This window comes from Pipistrellus kuhlii, unplaced genomic scaffold (assembly GCF_014108245.1).
Source record: "Pipistrellus kuhlii isolate mPipKuh1 unplaced genomic scaffold, mPipKuh1.p scaffold_m20_p_3, whole genome shotgun sequence".
Taxonomy (NCBI): Eukaryota; Metazoa; Chordata; class Mammalia; order Chiroptera; family Vespertilionidae; genus Pipistrellus; species Pipistrellus kuhlii.
The window spans coordinates 59,047,083-59,067,653 of NW_023425529.1; the positions used below are offsets into that span (position 1 = coordinate 59,047,083).

Sequence of the window (20,571 nt, forward strand, 5' to 3'; positions counted from 1 at the left end):
AAGACCTTTTATTTAAAGACTAGTGGCCCAGAGCATGAAATTCAGACCAGCCTGCATCCTCTCCAATTGGGGACTCCTTGGGGGATGTCCAACTGCCAGTTTAGGCCCAATCCCACAGGGCCTAATCTGGCGGTCGGACATCCCTCTCACAATCTGGGACCACTGGCTCCTAACCGCTCACCTGCCTGCTTGCCTGATCACCCCTAACTGCCTCTGCCTGATTTTCCCTAAACCTTCTGCCTGCCTGCCTGATCACCCTTAACCTCTTTGTCTGCCTGATCTCACCCTCAACTGCCTTCCCTGCTGGCCTGGTTCCCCAACCGGCCTCCCTGCTGGCCTGATCTTGCCCACAACTGCATCTCTCTTCTAACTGCCTGCCCTCCACTGCCCGTCTAATCTCACCCCTAACGTCCCTCCTCTGCCAGCCTGATCTCTCCCCCAACAGCCCTCCCATGCTGGCCTGATTTCGTCCCCAACTGCCCTCCTCTGCCGGCCAATTTGGTTCTGATTGGTCTGTTTCTATGCCAGTCAGCGTCAAAAGCTCTGCCTCCTACACAGCCATTGGCTCCTCACATTTCACCCAGATTGGTCAGTTTCTATGCTAGTCACTGTCTCTGGGCCTGTCAATGTGGCCTGATCAGAAAGGCAGGGCTGATCAGCAGCCCTGGTGAAGGTCTGGAGAGAAATGGGGCCTTTCATGTACCTAAAATATTTCTAGTTCTGTGGTAACAGTCAAGACAACTGTACCTAACAAAAGGACTTGATCAGGCATAAAATGCATAATTTTTCCATTCAGATTGCATTAAGGTATCACATATTTGCATTAAGGTATCACCATTATTGATTAAGGTATCACATATTTGTCCTCATCCCTCCCATTCCCATCCCAAACCCCTCCCCACACATGCAAGGGAATATTTAAGCCAATTATTTAAAATAAACCAACAACTAAATCTTCTGGATTTGAGAAGATATATTTAGAATGTTTGATGCTTTTAAAAGAAAATTTGTTGCTATACTTAAATACTGCTGTTTTATAGTAGTATGTAACTTAGCTCTACTTTAGAAGAGTCTAATATGTATAATTAGTTTGAAACTACAGTTGTATAAAAACTATTAAATTTTAGAATAGTTAAAATAACTCAGAATTTTGATTTGAAAATAGTATAAAATGTGTTCTTTTAAAGCTCTGTTTTGTAACTATTTCTCCTTCTGATTTTTCTAATGTGTCAGTGTCAGACCAATTCGTTTTTGTTAATCTTCACCCAATAATATTTTTCCATTGATTTTTATAGAGAGTGTAAGGGAAGGGTAGGGACAGAGAAAGAGAGAGAAACATCTTTGTGAGAGACATATTGATTGTTTGCCTCCTGCACGCACCCCAACCAAGGTTGGGGATCGAGCCTGCAACCAAGGTATTTGCCCTTGACCAGAATTGAACCTAGGACCCTTTAGTCCATTGGATCAATGCTCTATCCACTGAACCAAACCGGCTAGGGCCAGTGTCAGCCCAATTCTTCACTGGAAACCAGAGTGATCTCTGATAGTTCCCCCTCTGGTGATTCTTTACCCACCTCCTTTTCCCTGTACATCAACCATTTCAATAGAGCATCTAACAGTGTGCTTCTACAACCAGAATGCCTCTTTTTTGTAGCCCCACTTCTTTTGTTCTAATTTAGTATTTTCTATTTGCACTCATTTTTTGCGGTTTGAATTATCTTCCCAAACACAGTTTGACTGTTTTGCTTTCTTAGTGAATACAATTTTTTCTCTTTATTGCTGTAGTTGGCAGCCATTTTTGTATGCCATTTAAGAAGACCCTTTACATTTGGCCCCAACGTAATCTTTTATTTCCCATCTTCTTATGCCTCAGTGTGCATTGATGTTGACCCTATCTTCTTTTCTTAATTACTCTATTATCTAGTCACTAATGTTTCTTATTTTGTATTCTGGTCATGTCACTAACTTTTATCACATCCTCACTGTGGAAGACCACTCATCTATATTCACATGAGATGTTACCATTCTGCAAAGCATTTCTATTACCTAACCAGTGTTTAGAATTATTTTCCTCTGGTAATACTTTATACTTCCTTTAGAACATTTGCCATACTGTGCCTTAAAATATATAATTACTTCTATAATTCATTTTCTTCCTTCAATAGATTATAATCTATTTGATGATATGGCCCATGTATTATTTAATTAAGATATTTTGATGGTTGCTTAATATAAGACAGGGAATATACAAGCATGTACTTACCTGTGCACATTTTTATTTGTTCATTTTTATACATTTTAATTATCTATGCATAACATTGCCATTTACTAGGATAGTAGTAGTCTGTGAGGAAACAAAAATTCAATATAACATGTTTCTTGAGAATTACTATTCTACTAGGGGGGGAAAAGGATGATGCAATAAACCGAAAGGCATTATATACTAGTAGTAATGCCATGAAATTCACATCACTCACTAATAGACAGTATGCATTTATATACATATAGGAAGTATTTTGATTTGTCCTTTGATATTGTGTTATCTCCATCTATTATATGGTTGCATGTATATTCATTAGGCTTTTTTCTTACCAATTTGATACACATTACTTATTTGTATATACAAGTCATGAACTATGCTTGCAAAATAAAAAACTTTTATTTAGGTAATTTTATTTTTAATTTAAATAAACTGAATTTAGAATTTAACTTAATATATTATCTAAGAATTAAGGATTCACTTATGAATTTAGAGACTGACTTTAAAGTGAAATAATGATTCTGCTATAGTTTCATTTAGAATAACTTGAAAAAACTTTCATGGTAATAAAAAATTTCATTTTATTTGCACAGTTTAATTTTACCCAATTGGGAATTTATTATATAATGTTTTGTTTTTCTGAAGAAGGAGAAATGTGGGTTTGACTCTCACATATCTATGATGTATTGTACAGATTTGTAACGTGTAAATGCATTGTTCTTTGTACTTTCTTTATGCTCTAATATAATTAATTTGTTTTTAGATGCTGGCATCACCATCTACATCAAGTCAGCTGTCTCAGTTTGGGGCAAGTTTATACGGGCAACAAAGTAAGAATTTTGTATTTATTCTGAAATACTTCAAAGAAAAAAAACAACAACTACCAAATAAAGAACAACCAGTGCTGCTCTTGTGGGTTTGTTCTAGGGTTTAAAAGGAAAGATATTTAATTTTTAGCTTTTCTTATTTTACTTATATAAAATTTCATTATATCAGACCTTTCTAAGGCTAGATTAAAATTCATTTCTGCATCTTATGCATCTGTATATTCTTTTGCAATAATTTTGAAGAAGAATTTGCTAAACAAAACTAGACATCCAATTTTTTTTTCAATTAGAGGAAGTTAAAGGGTTTTTTGTTTGTTTGGTCAGTTGATTATAGGTAGTTTGTGGTTTTTGGCCTTTTTAAAAATGTGTGCTCATTTACTTAGCCATTTGTCAAATGTTCTCTTTGTTTAGCAAATATTTCTTCTTTCACTTTATTTCAGTCTAGGTATAGAATTAATGTTTTTGATTCACAGTTTAATGCATTTTCTGTATACAAGAATTTATTTCTTATTAAGTACTAGAGAGGCCTAGTGCATAAAATTCACCAGGGTGGGGGGTGTCCCTCAGCCCATCCTGCACTCTCTCACAATCTGGGACCCCTTGGGTAAGCTCCCTAGGCTTGGCCAGCAATCAGGGTCTATCGGGGCTTTCCTTCTCCCCCCCCCCCATTGCCCCCCCCCCCCTTCCAGCTGCTGGTTGCAGGCAGCGGGCCCCACCTCTGCCGCTGCCACTGCTTGCCATCTGTGCGGCACTGCCCACCCCCCCACCCCCACCCCCAATGGTCGCCTCTCTCTGCAGGCAACAGATGTGGGGTGAGATCGCTTGACTGGCTTGGGGCTCCCTCTGCGAGGTAATCTCTGGCTGGTGTCCTGGGCCTCCCCCTGATCATGGGGCTCTGCAATAGATTGCCCAGCAGAGGGGGGCCTCACTCACTCAGCTGGGGCTCCGCGATTGATCCCTGCACAGAGGGTGGTCTGGACCTCCCTCTTTGGAGTGATTACATAGGTCTTCTCTCCTGCCCCCCCTCCCCCCACCCCCCCATAAATCACCCTGCCAACTGGTGGCCTGGGCCTTCCTCTTTGGGGAGTCAATTGTAGGGTCCCCTATCAATCACCCCGCAGAGGGTGACCTGGGCCTCCCTCTGCAGGGCGATCGTAGGACTATGGTGGGTCCCCCCAACCAATCACATCACATTTGTCTTGGCTGGCCTGGCACCAGTGTGTGTCATAGCATGGTCATCCAGAAGGTCATCCAGTGGTCATTCTTCTGTTCAGTCATTTGGTCAATTTGCATATTATGCTTTTACTATTATAGATTGTAATTCTCTTATAGCGCTTAGCACAGTGCCTGGCGCATAGTAAGTGCTCAATAAATGTTAGCTATTACCACAAAAATATTTATAATTCTAAACTATAAAATCTTCCTATTTTAAAAAATTAATTTTCCAAACTGATATATTAATAATATTTTATCACCTCTGTTAATGTCAGAGACTGCTGATCTCTTATTTCTGTTAATGAGAGGGAGGGGACTGTTAAAAGGAATATAAGTTACCAGCATAGATTATAGAATAATAATAGAGAAGACAGTCTAATGGTCAAGTATCTTAACTAGCTTCAAATGAAAATCAGTTATTTGTTTTTAAACTCTTTTCCAATATAATAAAAAAAAGTTTTTTAAGTATCAGAATAGTTATCATACTACTTGACCCTTCAAACGTCTTTTGAAGGTTAGTAGGGGGAAGTGTTTGTGTTAGAAATGTAGTTTACATCTCTTTTTTTCTTCCTCTTGTGGGCTTTCTCTTTTGTGTGAAACACAATTTTGTTAATATATAATTAGTAAATAATATTATTAAGTACTTATAGATGTTAGCAGTTTTGAGAACATATTTAAAGAGCTTTTTAAAATAGAAAAGGTGTTGCTTATTTACCCACAAGGGTTCATTATTGTTGTTGGGAAAGTATTATTAGCTAGTAATTTATTTCTTTTAACCTGTGTTTTAGTATTAAAATACTCTTTTCACCTTTCTGGTTACCCTTACCAAGGAAATAAATGACTAATTATTTTAAAGCTACCCTTTATATCTGTAGAGTAACTGTGAAAAACTTACTTTGTTTTCTTTTTAAAGTCCACAATTTATCACAGTAGTAAATAGATGTGTTTAGAGAAAAAATTACATTTGAGAAACTAAGGTTATTTTATGAAGAATGGCAATTATCGGGTCTAGTAATAATTAATGTCGTTTTTAAACATTCGTTTAAAATCTTGCTTGGCGTTGACTTGTATTGACATAACCTTCAAACATGTGGTATCTACAGAACGTGTGAAGTGCAATTAACAAGTTTTGCCTGAAAAAGTTTGTGTTTGGTTTGGTTTTTGTTGCAAAACTAGGGCTAAGAAGATGGCGGATGAAGAGCATATTCGGCACTGCATGCTTTACTAGTTCCAATTAGGAAGAAAAGCAAATGAGGCTGCAAAAAACATCTATAGTGCTCTTGGTCAAGATGCAGTTAGCGCCAGAAAATGCCAGCGTTGGTTTGAGAAATTTCGCGAGGGAAATTTTTCGTTAGATGACAAGAGTGGTCGAGGCCGTGTGTCCAATTTTGATCAAGAAGCTCTTCAAGCTCTTTTGGTGCAAAATCCTCAAATTACCCAACAAGAGCTTGCGACAACTTTAAATTGTTCGCAAAAAACAATTTCCAATCAATTGCGTGCACTTGGCAAAGTCCAAAAGTTTGGAAAATGGGTTCCTCATGAGTTGACCGACGACAACCGTAATCAGAGAGTCACAATTTGCAGTTCGCTCCTCTCTCGTCAAAACCATTTGCCGTTTTTAGAGCAAATTGTTACCGGAGATGAACAATGGGTGCTGTATGTTAATTTGAAAAGGCGGCTTCAATGGTTGGACAAAAATGAGGCTCCGCAGCCCACGCCAAAACCTGACTTGCATGCGAAAAAAGTGATGTTGTGTGTTTGGTGGAATTTTAAAGGAATTCTTCATTATGAACTTTTACCATCTACCCAAACCATTACAGGTGCAGTGTATAGTGCCCAATTGGAAAGGTTAGCCCAAGCTTTAAGAGAAAAAGAACCCGCGCTGATTAATCGGAAGGGCGTAATTCTTCACCACGATAACGCCCAACCGCATACTGCAAGAATCACTGCTGAAAAACTGCACCAGTTGGAATGGGAAGTTCTCCCTCAACCTGCATATTCTCCTGATATTGCCCCTTCCAATTACCATTTGTTTCGTTCTTTGCAAAACTTTCTTCTTGGAAAAAAATTTAATAATGAAGAATGCCTCAAAAATGCATTGACTGAATTTTTTGCATCAAAATCACAAAAATTTTAAAACAGAGGGATTAAAATGCTTCCTGAGCGTTGGGCACAAGTAGTAGAAAACAACGGCAACTATATTGTTGATTAAATTTTGTTGTACTGTTTAAATAAATTCGATTTTAAAAAGTATTAGAAAACGACATCAATTATTACTAGACCTAATATTTTACAACATAATCAGTTATATGGATTTTAAAACTCTATCTAATTTTTCTAAACCTGCAAATGTGAAATTGTAATTGGGCCAAGCTGTGGAATGGATTAGGTTTTAATTATGGTTCTTTTATTGCTATGATGGACATTTATTGACTTTTTAATTTGCGTAAATAATTGTGCTGATTATTAAGGATATACAAAAATTATTAAATGAGCAAAGTTATTTTCATTAGAAAATGTATTTAAGGTCCTTATTAGTTTAAAAACAAGTTACATATGACATGTACTTCCCAATGGAGGTTAATATATTAAATGGCTATATTCCTTTAGTATTGGTGAAGCAGCATTTTTAATGCATAGCTCACTCTTTAACTGACATTGTTGGCATTAATTAGCCTACAGAGAAAATGAACCTTAGATCAATTGGTACTAAAGTATTTCAAGTCAGGGTACAATTATTTCTTTCCAGCATATAAATTTAGAAGCTACAAATTGTAAAAAAAGACAGAGCCTGGATTCCCAGTCTCTGTCAGTTAGCAGGACCAAGTCAAATCATTTAGCTGGTAAGTAGTTTGAACACGTACCCTGTTAGAGAGGAAAACAGATGCTACTCTGTGGGGTTTGAGGGCTAGGGTTTAATAGTATAACCAAGTCAGAATGATAAAACTTGAGGGGCTGACCTTAATAAAGGATGAGGAAGTAGAAGGAATAAGTAGGTGGGAATATATTACTGATGCTTGTCTTATGGCAGTTAATTGTAATTTGCATTGGCCTTGATATAACTAAAAGTTCTTTTTGTCTCCCAGTTGTATTGAGTACCACCATTAACTCTATATTCAGATTGTCAAAGTTCGGTAGGAATTTGTGCCATTAAAATGGAGGTCTGCTCTGTGTGTGTGTGTGTGTGTGTGTGTGTGTGTGTGTGTGTGTGTGTGTTAATGATTAGAGAGAGGTTATCGGAGTAGAGGGAAGAGTGCTATCTCAAAAACTGAGACTCACTGAGATTAATCAAAGGAAGAAATTCTTCTTGGAATGGATACAAAACTGCTTAAACTTACGTTTTGTCAGATTTGGGTGGAAGTGTTTGCATAGTACATAAAGTACCCAAAAAATGATTGTATCCAAATAAATTTTCACCCAGAAGTTCATGAATACCATGCACCAAATGATAACTATGGAAGCCAGTAAACAGAATCTTGTATTCAAGATTGCATGATGTTCTCTACTCCTTTGATAAGATTTTAGATATACTTTACAGGTTTCAATATGCCTGTAAGCTTCCTGAAGCTGTCTTCTAGATTAAAATGAACAGGGAATGAGGAATTAATTTCTCCTGGATATTCATTGCCTTGAAATTAAGTGGCAGTAGAGCTGGAGTGACTTTTCCTTGCTTACTAAGAAGCTATTTACTATTTTCTGGGTGCTTTCTATATGCCTGTTATCTTAAAGGCGCCTGGGTAAACTATAGCTATCTGGATGAATCCATTATACACATTTGTATCTGAATTTTCAGAGGACCCAGACTGTTGCTGAGAAAGGAAATAAACTTCTCTTTCTGGAATCTGAACTCCTAGCTTGAGAGCAGTAGCTTAGTCTCATGCTTTCAACAACATCTCTTGGGTCTCCTGTTTTAAGAGCACCTATGTGAAGGCTACTGATTTTATGGAGAACCAGAACACAAGTAGGGTGGTTCAGATGATACTATTGACAATTAGTATTGCAAGTGACACATTTTGGTAGCTTCAGGAAATTGGAAGACCATTTAACAGGTACTTGAATTAAAAGTGAATCCTCTGGGAGTTCTTGCTCTCAAGAAACACATTATAGATGGGGAAGTTGATATTTATGTATAAATTATTAAATAATAGCCTACAGTGCTAATACATAGGTTAAAAGGGATGGCATAGACATATTGTTTGGAGAGAAAAGTACAGTAAGCTGCAGTGGAAAGGGCGGTTTCAAAAAGGAGATAGGAACTGAGTTGAACCAGATACTCACTGAATGCCTACCATATATATATATATATATATATATATATATATATATATATATATATATATATCATCATCATCCTAGGTACTACAATGTGTGGTAGAAGAGATCATTCTCTTTTATGACATCTTCATGTAATGTACATACTGCTGTGGTACATAAATGCATTTGTTTATTGCATGTCTTCATTGCCTTTGTTTCTTTAGTACTCTACATGGCAGACACTCAGTGAATGCTTGTTGAACAATAAGCAGGATACTCTCCCTACTTGTAATACAGTAGGATATGTACATGTTATTTTACTACCAAGTAAAAGAAGTACAGAATTTAATGGATATTTCAAAGTCAGGAGTAATCACATATCTTGGACAATGATCAGGAAAGGATTTACAATTGAGGCCATTTTGACATTGGCTATCTGTGTACATGTAAGGTTGTTTGAGTAATGTGAACAACATCCACAAAATGGGATATATTTGGGAGTGTTGTATTTTATTAAGGCAAGGTAAACCTATTAGGCTGTTATATTGGTTTCAGCTAAGAAATACAATATTAAAAATTCATTATCTTTGCTACTTTTCAAGCTTAAGAACACAACTATTGCATACAACCCCCCCCCCCCCCCGCAAAAAAAACAAAACAAAAAACAACAACTATTTTCTGGTTGTTTGTTTCTAGTCCATTACTTCATGAGACTATCTCTTTACATTTAAGATTTCACAGCTTCAGCCCTAGCTGGTTTGGCTCAATGGATAGAGTATCGGCCTATGGACTAAAGTAGGGGTGTCGAACTCAATCAGAGAAGGGGCCAAAATCTAAAATCCAGCCTAAATCGCGGGCTGAATGGTTTACTGAACAGTCACAAACTGTCATTGTGATGGAACGCAGCGGAGTACAGTGATGACAGCGCAGTGCGGGCCACATTGCAAGGCCTGGCGGGACGGATTTGGCCCGCGGGCCTTGTGTTTGACACATGTGGACTAAAGGGTCCTGGGTTCAATTCCGGTCAAGGGCACAAGCATGGGTTGCAGGCTTAATCCCCAGTAGGGAGCATACAGGAGGCAGTTGGTTAATGGTTATGGTTCTCTCTCATCATTGATGTTTTTATCTCCCTCTTCTCTCCTCTTTGAAATCAATAAAAATATATTCTTTGCTGGGACCGGTTTGGCTCAGTGGATAGAGTGTCAGCCTTTGGACTGAAAGGTCCCGGGTTCAATTCCGGTCAAGGGCATGTACCTGGGTTGTGGACACATCCCTAATAGGCAAGAGGCAGCTGATGGATGATTCTCTCTCATCGATGTTTCTAACTCTCTATCCCTCTCTCTTCCTCTCTGTGAAAAGTTAATAAAATACATTTAAATAAATAAATAAACATTTGGCCAAATAGAGCAAGCTAATTAAAAGAAAAAATATATATATATATAGATATATATAATTTTTTTTAAGATTTTACAGCTTCAGTTTTTAAAATTTTTAAAGGTTTAATCCTTACACAAGGTTATGTAATTGATTTTTTACTTGAGAGAGAAGAGGTGGGAGGGGCAGAGAGAGAGAGAGAGAGAAACATAAATTGGTTTCCTCGAGAACGTGCTCCAATTGAGGATCGTACCTGAAACCCAGTCATGTGCCCTGATTGGGAATCTGACCTAAAACCTTCTGTGTATGAGGCAACCCTCCAACCAACTGAGCCACCTGGCCAGGGCTGTTTCAGTTTTAAAATATAATTTTGCTATGTAGAAAATGAACTGGGTGCAGGTGAAACAAAGTGACGAGAGAGGAGATAAGACTATTACTATAGTCATTCAGGCAAGAAAAATAGAATGACTTGGATGAGTGGTGGAGGTGTTTAGAAGGGTCAGATATTTTGGTGGTAGAGCTAATATGATTTTTTGATGGTGGGATGTGAAAGAGAGGGAGCAAGTATGGTTTCTAAGGTTTGAGACCTGTATTACTTTGTGAATGAATGTGTGCCATTAATTCATAATGGAAACTTAGCTTGAGGAAGAGTACAAAGTATAGATAGGAGTTTCACACCTTTGTTCCTCAGGTAGGGTTCTGGCTGCTGACAAACCTCACCATGAGGGGAGGCTGGGAGCGGGCTGGGACTGGGGACTGTTGAGCAGCGGTGGCGGGCTGCTTGCTCTCTGGGACTCTCTACAAGTGCTAACAAAGTAGCAACTTCTTATAGTTGAAGAGCTAAAGTCAGTTAGCTCTATCTATGCTTCTTGTCTCATTCATACATCCTAAGATGCAAAAGTAAGCCTCCTCTACCAGGCATATCACTTGTCCTCATTTCTTACATCTTGCTGTTCTCTCAGACTGAACTCCTGTAACATTTTTATCCCTGACTCCTCATTACCACCACCAAATACCTGGCTAGGTCTCTCTCATTCATTAATTCATGTACTGCCTCCTCCAGGAAACATTTATGATCATCATATCTATTCTACTCCCACTAAGTTTGTCTGAGTTGGTGGTCCTTCCCACACACATCCAAGCATACCATACATATACTGCATGTAAGTACCTCAATTATGGCAGTTTTTATTTTTTAATTAGAGGCCTGGTGCATGAATTAGTGTACCAGTGGGGTCCCTCAGCCTAGCCTGCAGGATTGGGCCCAGACTGGCTCTCCAACATCTCCTGAGGGGTCCCAAGTTGTGAGAGGGTGCAGACCAGGAAGGGACCGCAGAAGGGCTCCAGGGTGTATCTGGCCCGTCTCCCGCAGTCCTGATCAGCCAGACCCCAGCAGCAAGCTAATCTACTAGTCAGAGCATCTGTTCCCTGGTGATCAGTGCACATCATAGCGAGCATTTGAGCAGCCTTAACATATCATTAGCATACTATGCTTTGATTGGTTGAATGACTGACTGGACAGTTAGCATATTAGGCTTTTATTAAATAGGAGGATAGTCTTTAGTATCTCTGTAAAGTAATAAAAGGGGAAATATTCTAGGTGAAGAAAAGGCTATGATAAAAGGTTCAGGGTGGAGATCTGAGGAGAGGATTAAGAAAGTTGGAAGAAGATTGTAAGTCACATGTGGTGTCCTTATATATATATAAAGAGCTAGGTGGCATCACGACCAAACGGGACCAGTAACCATGAAGTGCATGGAGCACCTCTCGGTCTCCCACTCCCCCAGTCCCCGAGCCGCTCACCATGAGGGGGGCTGGCAGCGGGGTGGGACTGGGGACTGTTGAGCAGCAGTGGCAGCTGCTTCGCAGAGTGGCCATGAGCTTAGTGGAGCAGTCACCTAGGCAGCAGTTAGTTTTGCGAAGCGTCCAGCGGTGAACTTTGCGGGGCAGCAGCAAGTTTCACAGAGCAGTCAAAGGGTGGGGGGGCATCACGGAGCATCCTGGGGCAGGGAGCTTCACATAGCATCGCAGGGCAGCAGAGGCCAGGTTAGGCCGAGGGACCCTAACCATGCTTGATTTTGTATGTGCTGGACCTCTAGTGTCAAAAGAATATATATTGGGTAAGAAAAATATTAATTAAAATTAGAAGAGATATATGTCAGTTATCAATAAAACTGGGAGGAAAATGAAGTAAAGATTAGAAGGATTTTTTTTGGAACTTGACATAATTTTTAAAGACTAAACTGCAATTGGATTTAATACTATAGAAGAGTGTACCCTGGCTGCACCCCTAGAAACAGCTGGAGAGTTTTTTAAATCACACTGCCTATTAATTTCTCAGACCCAGGCTAAGTCACAATTTCTGGGCATGGAACCCAGACATTAAAGTTACCCAGTTGATGCAAAAGTTAGCAACTGCTATAAGAAGTGGAAAGTGCTTGGTTAAAAGATGGAATTGAAATAGGAATTACAAAATTGGATCATTTTTATTCATTTGTAATCTTGGGCAAGTCACTTAATGCTTAATGTTAGTTTGTCATATATAACTTTGTTGGATGATCTCATCTATAACTTAGTTGCATGATGATCTCTGGAGATTTTTCTGTCTCTAAGATCTTTTGATTTTAATAAAGGAAAATGAGTAATGAAATAATGTTAGAGGGAAGATTAATTGGCTACATGCAGGACAGTTTGGAGGTAAGAAGATGGTTGTCCTTTGTCGGTGTGGGTAGGGCAGGTGAGCTCCTCGGGGAGGCTACTTGCTTTGGGAATAGAAAGGAGAATACTTTTTGCAGGTCTCTTGGGTGAATTAGGGATTTCCTCCCTTTCCTAAATATAGATTTCAGGAGACTTCAAGTATGAATATTTAAGGATTTGGTTGCTGTAATTGATTTTTTCCTTATAACTTGTATTTTTATCTTTAGCCAAACCTTGAATAAAGAATGACTTACCTTGCCATAAATATTTAAGGGATGTGCTCTTAATCAGTTTGTGCAGTGGAAATAATTCATGGAAACATTTCTTAGATCATAGGCCATTAATCATTTCTGAAAAATAATTAATAAGGAATTAAATTCATTCTTTGATTGTTTAGCATCCTTCCAAATATGTAGCTTGGTATTTGAAATATGTTCATATATTTCTCCTAACATTATATTACTCTTTATTTATCAGTTTGTCAAAATGAAATAAAAATTTGGTTTAGAAAAGTTTTATAACTTTCCCTACTGCTTTTTAACAGTTTTTCGTTGTTGTTGTTAATCATGTTTTATCCCTGTTCTGTAAAAAGTGGAGTAAAAACTCTCTGTAGGATTGTTAAAATGAGGAAAAGAGATGAAGTAGCATAATATAATGTTTGACACATAGTTCTTAGGTATGTGATAAATTTTAATTCTACTGCCCTGCCCATATACAAGCTTAGGCATACATATTTGTATTTACTGTTGTAGTTATTTTATGCCAAAAAAAATTTATGTGTTTCCCCCCCCCCCTTTTTTTTTTTCTTTCAACTTACACGTATTCTTCTTGGTATGCTAGTAATATTTTGGAAATGAGTTTCCATAATTTTTTTCTAATTGTGCTAGAAAAAGAGTGAATTTTTCCCTCCTCTGACTCTATTCAGTTGTAATAGTTTGACTTACAGTGATATTCTTTATGTCATAAAGGAATTTGATTTTTTAAAAATAGCTCAGTTCTTAAGTATTCAAGGCTTGATAATGCAGTATGAAATTGATGTCCTCCTTTCTGCTCTTTTGATTATTTTACACCTACCTAGTTCAAAGTACATCTCAGATCTTTTGAATTTATTAGCTGTTTTTGTTAAATGAAGCATGTTGAAGAAAAAATAAAAGTAAATGCTAGTCTTTGAGTTTATTTATTTCAGTGTCTTCCTCCACTCCAAGCACTATAAATTAACTCATTGCCAATTTCTAATTGACTACATAAGCTTATCCATTCTTATTTCCTTCTCTAAAGGTTTTTGCTAATGTTCAGATAATCTTGTGCTTCTAAAGTTACAAATTTTCATAATACTGCATAGAATAATTTGTATATGAAGGGTTGAAGTAAGCAAATCTGGATGGGTTTTGTGGACTTAGTAATTATTAGAAAAAAAGTCTGAGGGAACTAGATTTTTGAAAAGTGTATGTTTATAGTGGAGAAGTTGTAAAGAGAGTGAAAAGGAAAACCAAAGGACAGACAACTTGATAGATAGAGAAAAAGGGAGAAAGAAAATGGAGGGAAGAGAACAAGAGATGAAAGTTTAAAAAAAAAAAAAAGTTTGAAGAGAAACATTCAAAAATGGAAAAAGAAAGTAAGAGGGAAAAAAATCATTAGGCACTCATAAGGTACTAATTAGTGTTATATTTGGCTCCTAAAAGGCTCTAAACTCTAGTCTTGGTTCTTTGGGTCACCTTGGAGAAGTCAGTAAACTTCTCTGTAACTCAGCTTCCTCATCTGTAAAACGTGAACTTTGGACTAAGTGATCTTTAAGACTCCTTCTGGCTCTAAAATTGTATAATATTTCTTGTTAGTTAATCACTGAGGAAAACATTCCTTTGGGAAATTTGCAGCTATAGCTGACTTTTGGACAACGTATTTAGGGAGAAGGATGTGAGCTCCCTGAGGAGAGGAGTCTTTTTTCTCTGTCTTGTTCACCCAGCAGCTGGTACAGTCAATGTTTAGTGAGTGATGTGAAAATTATCACTTTGGTGGTTCATTTCAGGGAGCATCTAGTGGGCTTAGGGGAAAACTATGTGTTTGAAAGAAGGAAAAGAATGATTTCTTCTGAAGATATCTTATATATTTATATAGGTTGATTTTTAACATTTTGTTCTTCCTTATTTTGTCCCAGATTCAGAGAAAGTGGCTGCAGGTAGTGGTATACTCATCATAAAACTTAGAGTGATCAGACATATAGTAACTAAATCAACATGTAATCTAGGCCAGTTCTCTTCATGTGACTTTAAGAAATGCAGAAACAAGTTTGGGTCTTCATGGAAGAGTGAAAAGAGTACACATAGCCTATAGTCATTATACTAAATTGTATACACTGGCTTCATTCAGTTGAGAAGCAAACTTAGGCTGAGTACTGAGGCTGGTAGATTCAAGGGAAATCTTTTTTTTTTTTTTTTTTTTTTAATATATTTTATTGATTTTTTACAGAGAGGAAGGGAGAGAGATAGAGAGCTAGAAACGTCGATGAGAGAGAAACATCGACCAGTTGCCTCTTGCACACCCCCTACCTGGGATGTGCCCGCAACCAAGGTACATGCCCTTGACCGGAATCGAACCCACTGAGCCAAACCGTTTTCGGCTCAAGGGAAAATCTTAATCTACTGGTATCCCTAGATTAGAAGGTGGTACATAGCTATGCCTAAAGGTAAATTTTACAAAGATATTTGAAGGAAACATTCATAATATATTCCCCATTTTTTTTGAGGTCATCGTTTCAAAATATGACCAAAATTAGACCAAAAGAGGGATGGGGGAAGAGTCACTATAAATGTCTAGCAATTGTCATCTACTTATTCATTAGCACTCACTCCTTCTTATCACTTTTATTTAACCTCCATTTAGAATAAGTTTCATTGATTGATGTGCCATTTCATGTAGACAGAAACAGAAAGCATAAAAAGTTTGGGTCTGTAAGATGGAGGCAATGGGCCTTTAATTCATAGGCATATATGATGACAAGTTAGAGCTGAACAGTCCTACTTTGAGAGATAAAAGAGGGGAAAATAAACATCTAGCACATTAGTTATCTATAATAATTATTTTGAGTCATTAAGAAAATAATAATTTGTATTTTATATTAATAAAATGTAGGAATTATGTCATACATTTTTCTAAAAAACTTACCCCATTTATTTTTTAATGTTTTACATCTGAATATTAAACCCTCAATAGCCTTTAACAATACACCTATTGGAATGCATTTATCACTACATCTGGTCCCAGGAGTGCTATTAGATAAATAGAAGGTGACTGTACTTTGAAATTTGTTTATTTTTAAAATATATTTTTATTGATTTCGAGAGGGAGAGGGAGAGAGAGAAACATCAATGATGAGAGAGAATCATTGATCAGCCACCTCCTGCACGTCCTACATTGGGGATCAAGCTGCAACCCAGACATGTGCTCTACCTGGGAATTGATCCGTGACCTGCTAGTTCATAGGTCAGCACTCAGTCACTGAGCCATGCTGGCTGGGCTACTTTGAAATTTTTCTATATATATATATACACATATATATACACATATACATATATATATATCAGTGTGTATGTATGTATATGTGTATGTATGTATATATATTTAAAAGTTTTGTTTCTTGTAGTTATGTCAGGTTGAGTTTAATCAGTTGCTTACATTTTATGTTGGGTTTGTAAAGACTATAATATTGAGAAGTATGTAAGTATAAATAGTAGTAAAAAGGCTTTCTGAAATGCATTTTAAAAGGATCATATAAAAAGTTAAAGTTAAACAAAGCAAGGTTAAATGTCTGTGTACTTCAATTATTATTTAAAACAGAAACACACGATTGCAAATTTTTTTTAAAGCATATTTGTATAAATTGTTTTTATGGAATATCAGTCATCTAATTTGTTTGTCATCGACAGACATAGTTTATTGTAAAATAGGAATATGAAAGCAGTATCCATTTATAATAAGTTTCAGACCAGGACATTATTTTTGTTAAAATCAGAGTCCATTTGGAGTGAATTGAATATATTCATTTAAAATTTGCATATTATATTACAATGATTTTTATATGTTTTAAATTACCAACTCCAGAAGATGGATAACAATTTCATTCCTGATGGCAATGAATTTCCTTCTTCTGAATTTTTTTAATAGGTGCACTAGGCCTTCCAATGAGGGGGATGAGCAACAATACCCCTCAGTTAAATCGCAGCTTATCACAAGGCACTCAGTTACCGAGCCACGTCACGCCAACAACAGGGGTACCAACAATGTCACTTCACACGCCTCCATCTCCAAGCAGGTATTTATTGGTGGACCAGCATATTTCTCAAAATGTATCTTTGTAGAGTAAGCAAGCTTTTCAGTTTTTCATAAGGTAACTAAATGATTCAGTGCCTTTCACTGAGGAAAAGAAAGTTGATACCCTCTGCTAAGTTTATTTCATTGCACATTGATAAGTCTAGTGTGAGATGTTTTTATCCTGCAGCTAGCTTGTTTGTCAGCTGTTGGGTATTAAGGGTTAATTTCCACCAGGGGGAGCTTTTTCAAAAACTAGCTCTCTTCTTCAAAGGAAGATATGCAATTTAAAATCACTCCTTAGATAATTCTGATTATTGCTCCCTCACCTCACATCCATTGCCTCTAATGAGAATAAAATAAAACATATTACATAGATGATGCATATAAGTATGAAGAAAGTAAAATGACATACATTTGGAATGAAATTATTCTAATATATATGTGCAATACATTTGTATTATGTTATAGTCACATCTTAGAATATCTGTATATTAGTTCCACTGTAATTTTCCCTTTTGATTTATTTGGCTTTTTTTTTTTTTTTTTTAAGAGTACAATGATGGACAAAAGAAATTAATAAAAATTAGCAGTGCAATTTGAAAGTATATTTGAAGTTCTAGGATTAGGTCAATTGATTATTTACAGAGAATTTTAATGAGTAATTGTAGAGAGTTTATTTAGTATAATGGACTTCTTTTTCAGGGGTATTTTGCCTATGAATCCTAGGAATATGATGAACCACTCCCAGGTTGGTCAGGGCATTGGAATTCCTAGCAGGACAAATAGCATGAGCAGTTCAGGGTTAGGTAGCCCCAACAGAAGCTCGCCAAGCATTATATGTATGCCAAAGCAACAGCCTTCTCGACAGCCTTTTACTGTGAACAGGTAAGATGTTTATTGATACTGTGTATAATTGTCTTTCTGGGTATTTTCAAATTTGCCTTTTCATATTCAGCATTCTGTTCTTGAGTCGTGGCTTCTGTCTCAAAAGTGTTTCATCATATATTTATGACCAGAGATTCTCTTTCTGTTACACATCACAATTTTAACCTCTCCAAATTCAAGACACATTATTTTGAAAATCAGTTCTATTTTAGAAAGCACATTATAGCTTTTTATTGTTGCTCTTAGAAGAGGATTGTTTTTAGGTTGCCACCAGGCAGATTTTTGTTGGTGTGTTTTTCCTCTATTAAATGAGGCTGGTCACCTGTGCATTAAGAATTTTATACTTCTGAATAGGACATATTTGACTGTTATTGCCTTGCTTCATTTTGGCTTTGGTTAAGTACCTTTTCAACTGAAATTCAGTTTTGTACTTACTTTGGAGACTTTTTGAACAAAGGCTTTCTCCGACTACATCTTTCAAGTATTTGAAAATTGTCATGTCCGGGGATTTAAAACAAAAAGATGAACTCTTAACACCTTTTCCTGCCTTTTTGCACTATCCATTCAGTATTCTCTTGTGCAACTAATAACAATACATGAGAGTTGTATCTACAATATAAGGCTTTCTTTCTTGCAAAGATAACATTTAAGTTTGCCAATATTTTTTAAATGGGGAACACCAGGGAAAAAGAGGACCTTGATCTAGTTGGTATTATCATACCCAGTTATTTCACTTTCTTTTATCTAGTACTTGTAAAATCTGAATTAAAATAGGTTATTAGGACATTTTCTTTTTAATCTTCATCTCATAAGCTTCAATTCTTTTACTTAGACTTAGGAACATTTCTTTTATAATCATACTGCTTTTTAAATTTTAAGTTATTACTTGTTAAAGGGTTATCAAAATTCTCATCTGCTTGATAGCTTCCTAATCATGCAATACTTCTTGAGCTTTATCACATCTTTCCCCATTCTTATAGTATTGTTCATTGAATGTATATTTAAATTTTTGCCTTTCCATATTTTTTCACATTTTAATTGTTTTTAAAAATAATTTGTTTATAAACTGTCAATAATACTTTGGATCTTTAAAACCCAACTATTACTATTGATGAGTTATATTTATAATAGAATGTTTTCATCTCTTAGCACTTATTCAGTGTTTGAGGGGTACCTGTATCAGCAATTCTAATATGCTATTAAACCAACATTTCTATAGGCTTTCCTACTCTTATCTAAAGTATTGTTGTTGCAAGCTACATATTTTATGAAAATATTGTTTGGTCATGGTTAGTTTTTTGGATATAGGCAAAAAAAAACAGGACACCTGTTATCTTCAAACAGTTTAACCTCGTAAGAACACAAAAACACTGTCTTTTATGAGACTTTTTGATGTTAAAAATCTTACTATCATTGTAGAATTGGCATTAATTCCTTTTAAAATTCTTAATTACTTCTGGCCTTGCTTTAAGTTGAGTCTTATTTTTTGCTTTTCTTTTTTCCATGTTTAGGCTTGTGCAAAAAAAAAAATTAAAAAAGAAGGCACTTGTAACTATTTACCAAGTACCAATTGTTCATTAATTTTTAAAATTGAGGGGACTACAGGAAGATATGTTTTTCTTTTAAGTATCTGAAAGATAAACTATATTTAAATAAGAATGATGTGTTTTATAACACTGAATTTAGTTAACGAAAAGCACCATTTACTTCAGGTGAACTAAATGTTTGAGTACCTATTTTCTCCTGAACACCTATGGACAGAGGATGCACAGATGAATAGGACGTGGACTCGGTTTATGAGGAGTGTATTTTCTAGTTGAGGAAGAAAGATTGTATCCAAAAAACCTTTTATGGACAATAACAGTAGCACACTTTACCAGTAGTTGAAGTATTCAGGAACAGTGGTCCTACACTAAACTGCATAGTTTTTTTGTTGTTGTTTGTTTGTTTTTTCTGTTTTATTTTTTTATTTTTTTATTATTATTTTTTAATTTTATTTTTTTTTAATTTTAATTTTATTTTATTTTCCCCCCTCCCTCCCTCCCACCCATCCCCTCCCTCCCCAGAGCTTTATGTCCATTGGTTGTACTTATATGCATGTATACAAGTCCTTCAGTTGATCTATTATCTCCCCCAGATCCTCCTCCCCTCCCCGCTGAAATTTGACAGTCTGCTTGTTGCTTTACTGTCTCTGTATCTATCTTTTGGTTCATCATAAACTGCATAGTTTTGAGGTTAGTTCTGCCAGTATATCCAGTAAGGTGACTCTCCAAGAAGACTAAATGGTACCTTTAATCTTTGTTTTCTTCAGACTTGTAAATTTTTTTGTTTTTTGTTTCTTAAGTCGTCTGTGTAAGATGTTTGGTTCTCTATTGTTCATGGGAGGTCTTAGGGAGATTTTAAAATAAATTTAAAGAATTAAACTCAGGAGAACAAAATTAGTATTTGTTTTAAAACATATTGTTGTTTTATATGAGGAGACCAAAAGTATACACTTTTGTTTATCTTCATCTGAAAGGTAGTGTTCTTACTGTATATCTAAAATTATTTTCTATGTACCCAGTATGTCTGGATTTGGAATGAACAGGAATCAGGCATTTGGAATGAATAACTCCTTATCAAGTAACATTTTTAATGGAACAGGTAAGCTTATTTTGGAGATAGTACCCTATAATAAACATATGGTAGATCTTTGAAATATAAAGCAATTGAACATACTGGTCTTAAAATATTACAGGATAATTTTTTTGT

The 20,571-nt window shown here is 36.3% G+C and overlaps 1 protein-coding gene across 14 annotated transcripts in view; it reads left to right on the forward strand.

Annotated features, from left to right (window-relative positions):
• Positions 1 to 20,571, forward strand: part of CNOT2 (CCR4-NOT transcription complex subunit 2) — a 119,602-nt gene that overhangs the window by 74,975 nt on the left and 24,056 nt on the right. For 12 of the 14 annotated variants that reach the window (XM_036455262.2, XM_036455258.2, XM_036455251.2 and 9 more), the window contains 4 exons: positions 3,024 to 3,090; positions 16,789 to 16,936; positions 17,638 to 17,820; positions 20,384 to 20,463. In XM_036455262.2, coding sequence (XP_036311155.1) covers positions 3,024 to 3,090; positions 16,789 to 16,936; positions 17,638 to 17,820; positions 20,384 to 20,463 — 478 coding nt within the window. The remainder of the gene's footprint in view (positions 1 to 3,023; positions 3,091 to 16,788; positions 16,937 to 17,637; positions 17,821 to 20,383; positions 20,464 to 20,571) is intronic. The other 2 variants (XM_036455260.2, XM_036455263.2) reach the window with 2 other exon arrangements.